The sequence below is a fragment of the Dryobates pubescens genome, chromosome 13, assembly GCF_014839835.1.
Source record: "Dryobates pubescens isolate bDryPub1 chromosome 13, bDryPub1.pri, whole genome shotgun sequence".
In the NCBI taxonomy this organism is placed as follows: domain Eukaryota; kingdom Metazoa; phylum Chordata; class Aves; order Piciformes; family Picidae; genus Dryobates; species Dryobates pubescens.
Genome location: NC_071624.1, coordinates 14,142,556 through 14,155,463, shown reverse-complemented (window position 1 = coordinate 14,155,463; position 12,908 = coordinate 14,142,556). Strand labels below are relative to the sequence as shown.

The 12,908-nt window shown below is 42.6% G+C and overlaps 1 protein-coding gene across 1 annotated transcript in view; it reads left to right on the top strand.

The window, feature by feature from the left end:
• The first annotated feature begins 7,081 nt into the window (after positions 1-7,081).
• Positions 7,082-12,908, top strand: part of LOC104302998 (calcium-activated potassium channel subunit beta-2) — a 167,777-nt gene continuing 161,950 nt past the window's right edge. The window contains exon 1 of the mRNA XM_054166663.1: positions 7,082-7,193. Coding sequence (XP_054022638.1) covers positions 7,156-7,193 — 38 coding nt within the window. The 5' untranslated portion in view covers positions 7,082-7,155. The remainder of the gene's footprint in view (positions 7,194-12,908) is intronic.

Below are 12,908 nucleotides of genomic sequence, written 5' to 3'. Positions count from 1 at the left end.
TGGAGTCACTATCTTCAGAGATATTTAAGAGATCTGATGCTAAGGGGCACAGTTTAGTGGTGACCTGGCTGTACTGAGTTAACAGTTGGTCCAAGAAAAACAATTCTATGAAAATGTTCTCATGATCTTGCAGATCCATTTTGAGGAGCTCAGTTTGTCCCTAGTGTATAAGCTGGGATAAATATTTTGATGTTTGACCCCCTCTGGGCTGTGACCCTCCCTTTCAGCACACTTCAGAGGACCCAAACAGTGTGGAAGCACCTCCAGGTACATAGGAAATGAATGCACAATGCCAAGGCAGATAAAACTATCCCAAATGATGGGACTTTTAAAGTGGAGAAATGTGTTCTTGTGTCTACATCTGAGAAACCCTTCTTTGCTCCTTTGAGACTGCAGATCACTCCTATGACTCACTGCGCTGCTGTCAAGAGCTGCCCCAAGACTGCTGTGAAATGGCCACCTGGGACAGTGTGCTCCCTGTGAGACGGGTTTTTCAAACAGATCCTCTCAGGAAGATCCATAGTACGGTCAAATATCACAAAATTACAGTCTGCGTGGAATTTTCTTAGTGAAAATGTGGAGTGGTGGGTGTTCTGGGTCTGTAGGGGGAAAAATAAGAAAACTAAAAAAGAAGAACCTCTCCCTTCACCAACTCACTTTTCACCCTTATCTTACATTATTGCAATTAGTTAACTTCACTGTTGCCCACTGACCCGAGCACTGTAGCTACCTGGCAGGTGTAGCCCTGCAGCTATCAAGGGACAGGTCTGCAAAACAAAGGACAGTATATTCTGTCCCTTTTAAAGAAACTTCACAGGTGTCTTCCAGCATTTTCTGCACTCTTAAGATTCCTGTGCAACAATTGCAACATCACTTTCTGGACTTGACCCAAATTTGCAGTCCAGTCCCATCTAAGTGCAGATTGACTCCTCTGTTTCTATCTTCCTCTTTTTCTTCCCAAGAGTGAATTTTCCTTCTTCAAACTATTACAGAGTAGCCTCCAGGCTTTTCATGGTTACTAGTATTTTATGTCATTCTTTAATCTTATAAATCACTTTGTAGCATCTTTTCCAAAATGCCTTCCTCCAGTTCCTCTCTGCTTTCCCAGGGATCCCACTGCTATTGTAGGAATAAACATCATTTGCATTCGTGTCTGTTCCCAAATGAAGCAGAGTACAATCAATGAGCTCTGCCGTTCCATGGAGTTCATTAGTACTTCATTGCAATGAACCTCACTTCAGGTCTGTGTGTGCTATGTGTATATTAATGTATACCCTGCCTGTGGCCCAAGCCCATAAAGTGCTTTCAGAGCTGAAAGAGTAAAGGACAGAGTTTGAGGGCATAAATGAAGAAACTAGACTTGAAAAGTGCCACCTCACATGTCATGTAACCTGTAGCCTTTATTCTGGAGAAGCCTGAGTTTGTAACACTGAAGTCTGTAATGTTCAACTGCAGTATTGAAGTGTGTATGGCTGTTTGAGGAATCCACTCTCTTTAAGTTGCAGGTTTGATCTGACAGTCTCTATTGGGATGTGTACATCCAGTGGCCTGGCACTTCACAATTTCAGAAGTACAGGGCCTTGGTTGACACAGGAGTTCAGTGCACCATATTGCCCATCCACCAATGAAATTCGTTTAGAATATCAGAATGTTTTTGTTCTAGTACCGAAAACATTTAGCCAGTGTCCCAGTACTGTTCCTTTTCTTAAAGGCACAGCCTCAAATGGTCACACAGTCACAGACTTGTTCACTGATGACTTTCAGAAAATTACATAAGGCCAAAATTGTGCAAATCCTCAACCCTGCCCTGCTAGGCTCTTTTGAAAATCTGTCTGCTAAGGGTGAACTGCCTAGAGCTAAGAACTCTCAGTCTTCTCCCCATGTCTGCACATCTCCCCACAACCCCAGGAGCAGTGATGATGAGATACAGCCATGAAACCTCACCCATTGTGGAAACACCTTCCACAACTCATTCAGAGAGGAAAGTATATAAATTAATTATTTCAGCCTGGAAGAAGCAGGGCACAGGAACTGAGATAGCCATCAAACTGCAGCCTGAAAAGCAGTAATGCTTCACAGAGGCATGGACAGGGATCACACTCATATTAAGCAGCCCAGCCTATAACATTTTCAATGGCAAAGTTGTGTTTCAATTAAAAGGCAGAGAAAACCATGCAATTAGAGGATCTTTCAGTAGGATGCATGAACAACAGTAGAACAAAGAATTTGACTGGACTTGGTCACCATTTAATAAAAGCTGATTTTGAAAGGGGAAGTGTCAGTACTGTGCAGGTGAATGGGGGTGGCACAATGGCATTATAGTTACCAAAAGAGAAATGAAGCAAAGCCCATCACAAACTTCCTTTGAAGAGAAATTGAGATTCCTGAATGTGTCCAGAGAAGGGCAACAAGGCTGGGGAGAGGCGTTGAGCACAAGCCCTGTGAGGAGAGGCTGAGGGAGCTGGGATTGTTTAACCTGGAGAAGAGGCTCAGGGGAGACCTTATTGCTGTCTACAACTACCTGAAGGGTGGTTGTAGCCAGGAGGGGGTTGGTCTCTTCTCCCACACAACCAGCACCAGAACAAGAGGACACAGTTTCAAGCTATGCCAGGGGAAGTTTAGGCTCGAGCTGAGGAGAAAGTTCTTCCCAGAGAGAGTTGTTAGCCATTGAAATGTGCTGCCCAGGGAGGTGGTGGAGTCACCATCCCTGGAGGTGTTCAAGAGGGGATTGGATGTGGCACTTGAAGCCATGGTTTAGTAGTCATGAGGTCTTGAGTGACAGGTTGGACTTGATGATCTTTGAGGTCTCTTCCAACCTTATTGATTCTATGATTCTATGGAAGAGATTCACTCAGCTAAAAAAAAATCTTCTATGCAAAATATTAGACATGAAACATCAACTGGAAGATTAGCTCTGGAGAATACATAATAATGGCCTGTCTGGTAGTTGACCTTCTGAATAGAATAGATGGACTAAAAAAGATTTTCCCCTTCTCCAGCTTCTGAGGTGCTCTTACTCAAAGATAAACATATGCAGATGGGAGAAACACATGCTGACGTGTCAGCAGAGATCTTCTTCCAAATGAGGAAAAAAACCAGCCAACCAAACAAAAAAACCCACCTCTCCTCCCCCAAATACATAGGAAACAAATCTTATTTAAAGCTTCACAGAGAAATCTGTTTCCTGGTGTAACAGCTCCCTGGTGTGCAAAGAGCCACACTCAGTGACTAAGTTGATCAGCAAAACACGTCAGTAAGACAAGCTCAGCAAATCAGTAATGACCTTGTCTTGAAGAATTAAAGCCTGACTGGAGCACTGCAGGCCTAGAGCTGTCCTTATCTCCACTGAACCACCCTGCAGTAAGGCCAACAGCATAAAAATACACCCTCATTTCCAGTGCACTAGCAGTACAGGCAGACTGCAGAGCAGGGCCTTCCAGTGCCCTCTGAGCACCCTACCAGCTGTGACCAGCTTTCCGCCATAGCTTGGGCAGTGAATGAGTGCCCTACACCTACACTACTGAGCCATTCTCCAGAGAGAAATCCTCCTAGCTCACCTTAGTGTTAAATTGCAATGATGGTATCTTCATGCAGCAATGGAGTAACCAGTTCTCTTTTGGCAGTCACTGCACCCCTCTCTTAAAAAGTCAAGTTTTGTACCCCTCACTGTCAGGGCATTTCCAGAAAGAAAAATCCATTGCCTTGACAGTCATCTATCTGCAGAGCTATTGCTTTTTTCTTATGATTTTGAGTGATGTGGGGTAGATTTCAGTGAAAGATGTCTTCTCTTCCCAGTAAACTAGGTAAAAATACTCAGCAATAGTTAAACTGCCATTGCTGTTAGATTTCAGCACCCGTTAAACCCCAAACCTTCCAGGTTAAACCAGTCTAGCACAGTTAGACAATCGTACAGTCAAATGAGATAATCTGGCTCTCACATATAATGTCACAAGCCACCCATTGCCTTGTGGCAGCACTGTTGCTTTCTACCTTCTTAGAGATGTGGTTAAATGGGGAGAAAACAATTCATTCCCTATCTGTAGAGTTGCCTTGCTGCCCATTAGCTCCCTAAACCAGATCATCACGTGTTCAGGTGAGCAGCAATGCAAAAGAAGGTTTGTGCAGAATAAGATGTAATTATACAATTAATTGTAATTAATTACCACTGCTAAATGTATATTGTGCTCAAATATTAATAAAATTAATACACAGAGTGATACAGAAAGAGGAGAACAGAACAATCTGACTATTTTTGGTATTAACTAATTAACTGGATTGACTGTGTCCTTGATTGCATGTATAGCAGAGTTTGGTAATCCTGATAAAGTTACCTATGTTGCTGGTAATGCTGCACTTAATAAAGAGGAAAAAATTATTCTGCTTCAAGCTACATGAACGTCCTTGACAAACCAAGAGCTTAAATATAATTGTGTTGGAAATACTCCATGTAAGCCCATGTTGTGCTAGACCAAAAGGAGCACTTGTAAGTGAATAATCCAAAAGGACTCTCTTAAAAAAGGGCTCACTCCTGTCACAGGATCACAGGATGTTAGGGATTAAAAGGGACCCCTGGAGATCTTTGAGTCCAACCCCCCTGCCAGAATAGGACCATATAAACTAGCATAGGTCCACAAGAACACATCCAGACAGGTGTCCAGAGAAGGAGACTCCACAATCTCTCTGGGGATCCTGTTCCATTGCTATGTGACCCTTACGGTAAAGTTCTTCCTCATGTTGAGGTGGAACTTCTCGTGCTGTACTTTACATCCATTGCCCCTTGTCCTATCACAGGGTGACAGGATGCAAGTGAGAAGAGACTGTCCCTTCCTTATTGACACCCAGCCCTCCAATTTTTATATATATTTATTACATCTTCTCTGTCTTCTCCTCTCAACCTTCCCTCATAAAGCAGTGTTCCAGTCCCTCAATCATCCTTGTAGCCCTCCATTGGACTCTCTCAAGTAGATCCCTGTCCCTCTTGAACTGGGGAGCCCAGAACTGGATGCAATATTCCAGGTGGGACCTCACTAGGACAGAGGAGAGGGGAAGAAGAACCTCCCTTTATCTACTAGACACACTTCTCTTAATGCACCCCAGGACACCATTGGCTTTCTTGGCCACAAGGACACATTGCTGATCCATGGATAACTTCTTGTCCTGCAGGACTCCCAGGTCCTTCTCCACAGGGCTGCTCTCTAGGTCATAACCTGTACTGATGATGATCTTTGTAAAGGTCTGGGTTTATACATAAGGACTTCAGCAGTGTAACCACACTGTTCTGGCCCTCTGAAACTAGTTCTCACTCTTTCTATGGCCAGATTCTGCTCAAGGGTTCACATAGGACCTTCCTGCATTGGAGGGGAGACATGCATCTAACTTTGCCTTTTGCCTACAGGTGTTACTTCTGCCCAGTGAGCAGTTTCCATCTTAAGGAAAGGGGTGAACCAGGGATGGGGATGGGCTAGGGGCAGGCTGGGGATACTTGTGCCTCTCCTGGGCTTGCATCCCAAGGCCATCACTTACTGAATGACCGTTGTTTGGCAGTGTGGTTGGAAAGGCTTTCTGGTTTGCTACTAGCTGAGAAGAGCACACATGGGAAACCTCCTTCAGAAAACATGACTTAGAGGAGCTGTTGACTGCAATTTTCAAGGAGCACCAAGGGCACAGGCACACTGCGTCCACTGTGTCTAAGGAAATTTGGCAACCAGATGCCTTCAGGTCTCTGAATATCCCAGACGTGAATCAGGACTCCTTTCTCCCATGAGGTAACTTATATCACCTTTATACATGATCTGTGTGTCTCCTTACATAACTTTCTTAAAGCACGTCAGCATACCACCTCAGCATGTGGAGATGGAAGACAGCAATAGCAAAGTGTCACAGGGACTGTTAAGACATGTGGGGGGAATAATATTACATTAATAGGAACACTGTCAGCTTCACTGCCTGCAGCAGTTCTTTCACACCTCTGCTACTGGGTATAGCATTTTCTGGCTGTGGGCTCAAGGCAGATTTCATTTACCCTGGTGAATGAAACGACCTCAATTTCTGTCAGCCACCCTGAAGTAGTTCCAGATTTACTCTGAAACAAGGAGAGAATGGGATCCCAGCATTTTGAGAACAAAGGATTTTAATACACCCTGGGAATTTTCAAACATGACACATCCGTCAGTTTTCCTTTCTGACTAATATTTGGCAAAATGTAACTGCCAGAACTTTTAAATGCAAAGCAAATTGTTTGCTGTTTGTTCCAAACCACATATTAGATGTCAGTGACAAAAGTTTCCATATAGCCTTAGTGGGCTGGCATGCATAGCTACCCTATGACCGACACCAAGGAACAGCCCTGGAGCCTGGAGACACTTAAATCCACCGAGGCTAGGGTGTGAAAACACAGCTGGGCCCAGCAGCTTCTGCTGCAGCAGTAAATCCCACATTGCCCCTCTGCACATCCCTTAAGCCCTAAAGTCTTTAGAGGTGAAATCCTGAACTCTCCTTCTCAATGCAGTTGATTTTTGGCACTAAAAAACACCTCTCAGGCAAGGACAATTTGGCATATTTTCTGTGTCTGCCCATCAAGCTCTTAAAAAATTAAGTTATTAATCATCTGAACATTCACCTCTCTTGCACTAAAGCTTTCTGGCCAGAAAGTCCCATAGGTGGTTATTTCAAATATGACTCTGCTTTCACTGAAGAGTTTTGAATTAAAAATAATAATAATAATAATCTGAAGTAGGGACAAATGCACCTTGTGATAATTACTGCCTAGCACTACACTTTGAAAGCAGTCAGCTGAGCTTCTAGTTTATGTTTCATTAATTTGCTTGCTTGGTCTAAAAAAACCAAACAAAGCAAACCCACATTCATCATGTAGTTTATCTGAGGTCTACAGATACAGCAAAGCATTGCTTGCAAGAAAGGAGTTTGCAGCAAAATTGTTTTGTAACAGATGTATCAATGGAAAAAGTTAGTAACTGGGAGTGTTCTCTCTTTCCCCGACTCACAGTTGCTATTAGTGCTGGTCTTTAGGGTGTAGCTTTCCTCTTGGGTTTCTGTGTTTGTTTTACGTATTGCTTTCCTCTTCCTTTTGGTCAGGAGCCTTTTTATGATCAGGCAAGATAATACAGAGCAGCAGCACCGAATCTGCAGGACAAAATGAGCCTTTGCTTTACATATCCAAGAGACAAATGGAGGTAAGTAGAAACAAATAGATTAAGCTGTTTGGGCTGGGGAATTGCTGTCAGTTTATTATTTGGGTGTTACTACCAATTAGTGCATTGGATTTGTTCTCCTTCTTTTCCTCTGGTTGATTGCAATGTTGAGAATTTAGCTCATGCCCATCATTGGAAATATAATGAAGTTGTAATTGCATTCAGGCCTTTGGTAGGGATTACAGAGTTGGTTAGAGCAGAAATCCTTTAAGCAGGGTTCCCTAGGCCTTCATAGCAGACCTGAAACACGTTTTCCCTTCTCCTTTTTCCTCATCTTGCAAGGCATCTCTGCACTTCTTCACTGTTCACACTATACCTAATCAGAGAGTTTATCCCGCTCCTATTATCTTCCTGCATTTCATATATGTTACAGAGGTTGTGTTTGCTCAGCTGTATTGAATCCTGTTATAAAAGCAGGTTGCAGAGGGCAGTATCTGGATTCACATTGAATCTCTGTAACTAATAAACTATAGCACCTGCTCTGCTGGAAGTATCCATGTGAAGCCAGAGTTGACAGGGTAAGTGATCCTGCTTCATAATCCTATAACATTGATATAATTTGCAGGTAGTGGCATAAAAGAGATACTCAGAGCTAAGCTGGACTTTGAGATAAATGGAAAATGGCATCTTTAAAGGAAAACCACTGAGCACTGGATTTGATGACATGCAGATCTTTTACTCATGGGGTGTGATACCTGGCAGTGAGGTGGATGAAAATAGTCAATTATTGTGTTGCACAAAAGTGGTGAATATTTCAGTTTAAAGAAGGAAGGGGTGCATGTCCAGACAAGACTCCACATGTGCATCAAGAGCAGACAATAAAAGACCAGGTATTCTGTTTTCTGAATTATCTTTTGAGAATCTTGACATTTACTGAGATGGAGTTTTGGTTTGGTTTGGGTTTTGCTGCACTATTCAATGAATATGTCTAATATCAACCCTTAAGTTGCATTAGTTTATCACGCACACCTGTGGTATGTTTTTCATCTCCAGCTGCATTACCATGGTTTTTAGAGACATGTTTCCAGACTCAACTGCCCAAAAATGAAATCTTCCATCATTTACTGATCATTCTATCATGTGTCTATTTAGAAGTTTCCTAGGAAAATATTGTTAGCAAACAATTGCTGGTCAGAGGCCACAAAGTTAGTTTATATGTGAAATGGAATAAATGTTTTTCAAAGATGTTTTGTGCAATCAACAAACTTTGTAGATTTGTTTCTCCTTCCCTTGACATAGACCAAACACTATGCTCCCTCATCTTGCAAAGTAGCAGACAACAGAGTTGCAGGAATGATATGTAACTTACAAGAGGACATTAACTATGCAAGGGTGTTAGAGAAAGGCAACCTTGAACTGAGGATGTATAAATTATCCTTCTGTTGATCACATTACCTCTGGCTTCTCCCACTCTCCTCCTGCCTGGCCTTCTCTCCTGTGTATACCCAAAGCTCCTTGAAGCTGACTGAGTGTTCACACAGTGCTTTTAAGTGTCTTGCTTTTACACAGCAGCACAGCACAGATAATGAATCAAATGTTCTGGCTTTATTCATCCCTTTCCATAGCAAAAAGTTCATTGAAGTTGATGGAATTTTTTACATGACAGTACCAGACCTCAAAGTATAGCTGTCAGCTCATTGGTTTCATGGAAACACTGAGTTAAACTGCATTTATGTTGGCAAATCCATGCCCAGAGAGCTGAGTCACCCTGTGCAAAGCAGCAGCTATGGCTCCTTTGAGCATTTGCTTTCCAAAATTCATCTTTCCTCTTCCACCACAGCCTCCAGTATGCTTCTTGCTGCAGATATTTGCTTTTCATACACTGCACTGGGACAGAAACAGAGGCAGTCACACTGCCAAGATATCTGACTGGTTAAAAAGGGAAAATAGAGGAAGTCCTGTGTCAAGAACAAACCAATACAGGCCTGGGTTATGTTAATGACCTTGAGTCACTGATACAGACAAAGAAAAAAGTGTGTAGGGTCATTATTAACCTATATATATGTATAATTCTTTTCACAGCCTGATTTTAAACTCACTTAAACTAGTGTGCATGTCTACTGTTTCTTCAGTTTCTCTTCTTGCACAGTTTGAAACAGTGCCCACAGCCTGTGCAAAATCTTAAGGGGCAGGTTTGGACTCTTAGAAATAAGATGCTGAAGTCAAAGCCACACTGAGACCAGTTTTCCTAGCTGGATTTCTAAAAGGCAGAATCATGGTGGCTGTTGAATCTAGAAGCTAAGAAATGTAATACACAAACCAATATCCACCTGTGAAACAATAACGTGCTGGAAGTCAGCAGAGAATAAAGAATAAGAAACTGTGGACAAGCCAAATAGGAAAACAAAAAAAAAATAAAATCATAATACTCAATAGTCACAGGAAGATCAAAAATGGAATAAAACTACATTGAAACAAGATGAGAAGCTCAACATGAGCTATCAGTGTGCACTTGCAGCCCAGAAGGCCAATCAGATCCTGGGCTGCATCAAGAGAAGTGTGGCCAGCAGGTCAAGGGAGGTGATTCTCCCCCTCTACTCAGCTCTGGTGAGACCCCACCTGGAGTACTGCATCCAGTTCTGGAGCCCCTAATACAAGAGGGATATGGACGTGCTGGAACGTGTCCAAAGAAGGGCCATGAGGATGATCAGAGGGCTGGAGCACCTCTCCTATGAGGACAGACTGAAAGAGCTGGGGCTGTTCAGTCTGGAGAAAAGAAGGCTCAAAGGTGACCTAATTGTGGCCTTCCAGTATCTGAAGGGGACATACAAGAAGGCTGGGGAGGGACTTCTCAGGATATCAGGTAGTGATAGGACTAGGGGGAATGGAATGAAGCTGGAGGTGGGGAGATTCAGGCTGGATGTGAGGAGGAAGTTCTTCACTGTGAGTGGTGAAGGCCTGGAATGGGTTGTCCAGGGAGGTGGTTGAGGCCCCATCCTTGGAGGTGTTTAAGACCAGGCTGGACGAGGCTCTGGCCAGCCAGATCTAGTGTGAGGTGTCCCTCACACTAGGGGGGGTTGGAAATAGATGATCCTTGTGGTCCCTTCCAACCCTGACTGATACTATGATACTATGAAACCTCAGAATTGGAATACACTGCAGAAGAGCCAACTGGTCCAAAAAAAGAGCTGTTAGCATGGCATAATGAAGTCAGCAGGCAAATGTGAACAGGAAATACATTTTTAAAATAGGAAGGGGAAAAAAAAAAAAAAAAAAGGGAAAAAAACATTCCCTGATGTGAAATGTCAGAAAGCAAACTATTTTCAAAAGAAAAATACTAGTAATGAGCAAAAACTGTTTCATCCAGTTTTCTACTAACCACTTCTGGATGTTTGACAGCTATTTAAATAATTTCTTAAGCTCATTAAAAAAAAAATACACCACCACCACCACCCCCAAAAAAAAGAGAGAATGTAAAAGTTTGCTTTCCCATCCCCTCAATTAGAGAAAAATCACCACATCTTTTTATGTTGAGAGATAGCTGATGAATGCCGTGTCATATCTCACTGCCTCCTCATCTGGCAGGAATCAAAGCAGGGATTCTGAAAGGCAAGTCTCTTTGAACTGCTAATTATGCTTAACAAAGGAAGTGTTTCAGTTGTTTCTTCATGAAATTTCTACTTTTACCTAAAATGATTTTATTTTTTCCTACCCCTTTTCTTCTGGATGGTATGAAGCCATGTGGAAACCAACAGTAATCCAATTACACTGTGATGCTTCAAAAAAATGGGAAAAACAACCAGTGCTTCTTGCAGATCCAAATCTTCTGGTAAATTGTTGAGGAATGCTGGCAGAGGTATTATGTTCATGAGCAGACACCCAAAGCAGCTGTAAAGGTTCTAAGTATGAGAGCAGAAATTTAGCTCCATTTCTCCTCTTAATTTCTGCTTCCTCAGCTCTCTCTTTGGGGCCTTATTCTGAAAGGGATTTAAAATACCCAAAAGCTGCACTCAACCACATCTACTCAAACAAGAGTAGTTACCAAACAGGATAAGTCATAGGGAGGAACTACCTGAAGGGTGGTTGTAGCCAGGAGGGGGTTGGTCTCTTCTCCCAGGCAACCAGCACCAGAACAAGAGGACACAGTCTCAAGCTGCACCAGGAGAAGTTTAGGCTCGAGCTGAGGAGAAAGTTCTTCAGTGAGAGAGTTGCTAGACATTGGAATGGGCTGCCCAGGGAGGTGGTGGAGTCACCGTCCCTGGAGGTGTTCAAGAGGGGATTGGATGTGGCACTTGGTGCAATGGTTTAGTAGTCATGGGGTCTGTGGTGACAGGTTGGACTTGATGATCCTTGAGGTCTTTTCTAACCTTGTTGATTCTATGATTCTATGATCCTGTGATTCTATGAAAAGATAACAATGGTTATTGTCCCTAATTCTCCCACATTCAAGCACTTTGGATAAGGTTCAAACAAGGCAAAAAAACCCCAAACAAACAAACAAAAAAACCCCAAACCAAAACAAACCAACCAACCAACAAGAAAACCCCAAAGAAACTAACCAGCAAAACTCAAGAAAACAACGAACACCCATACTTCAACACAGCTCCTCAGAGCCTGAAATCTTTTCACTTTCATCCTTCTCTAATTGTAATGCTTCTTAAGTGAGACCAAAAGGTGGAACTCCAGGAGTTCTGGGTTAGGAAGAAAATAATATGTTTCTGTCTGCTCCGCTGAACACAGGGAGTTTTGATCTGCTGGGGAAGAAGTTGCTTTCTATGGTCAACATCAGGCTATCTCTTGCAAATTAAGAAGCTTCAGGCTAGGAAAACCCTGGAATATGAAGCTATGGAAAAAGCCTAACTTGCAGATTGCTTCTAGCAAGTCAGGAATTGATAGTAAAACCTGCAGTACCTGATGTGGATAAATAAGTTTTGCACTGTTACTTTCTAATTGCTGGAATCATGGATTTTGCCAGTGTTAAGCAGATCCAAATTTATTTTTAGGACTTTTAATATTCTCTGATTTATATTCCATGAACCTCAGAAAGGAATACAAGCATTGTGCTAACTCTTCAGACTGATCTTCATTTTCCTTAAAGCTATTTTAAACCAGCCTTACACATACAGGCTGAATAAAAATGACAGTCAGGCCTATTAACCAGTTTACAATTGCTCCTTTCCCTTGCCAGTTTGTCCCCCATCTTCCTGTGAAGTGTGCAGATTTGGGGAAATGTTTAAAACATATTTGTAAGTAGTACAATTCAGAAACTGCATAAATGGTAATATCAAAGTCAGCTGCTCCTCATGAGTAAATAAGATGGCATTCAGAGACGCTGCCATGCAGCAGAGCCCGGGATTAGTTTTGAATTGCCTCTTGTGTGAAAACCTCTTCCACTGTTTTATCTCATCCAGTTACAAACATTCTTAATTCCCACCCATTTGCAGTCCCTGCAAGAGTGTTTAGGAGTGACTGGGATTAAGATGTGGACATTGGACATTAAAAATAAACAAATCCATAGTGTGCTGACAGTGTATTTACATGTTTCTACTACTCTGATGCTGACTGGATGGAACACGGCAAGGGTGCCATCTTGGTAGCACTAGTAGGTTGCTAAGTTGCAGGAAGCAATTTGATGCTGTTTCCAAGAGGTACTGGGGAACAGTATGGAAGAGGCTTGCCTCGGAACACCTGGCAATCTCCTCCTAATGATGGCAGCACTGAGTCGGGATGGGGGGCACATTTAGGTAGCATGTGGAT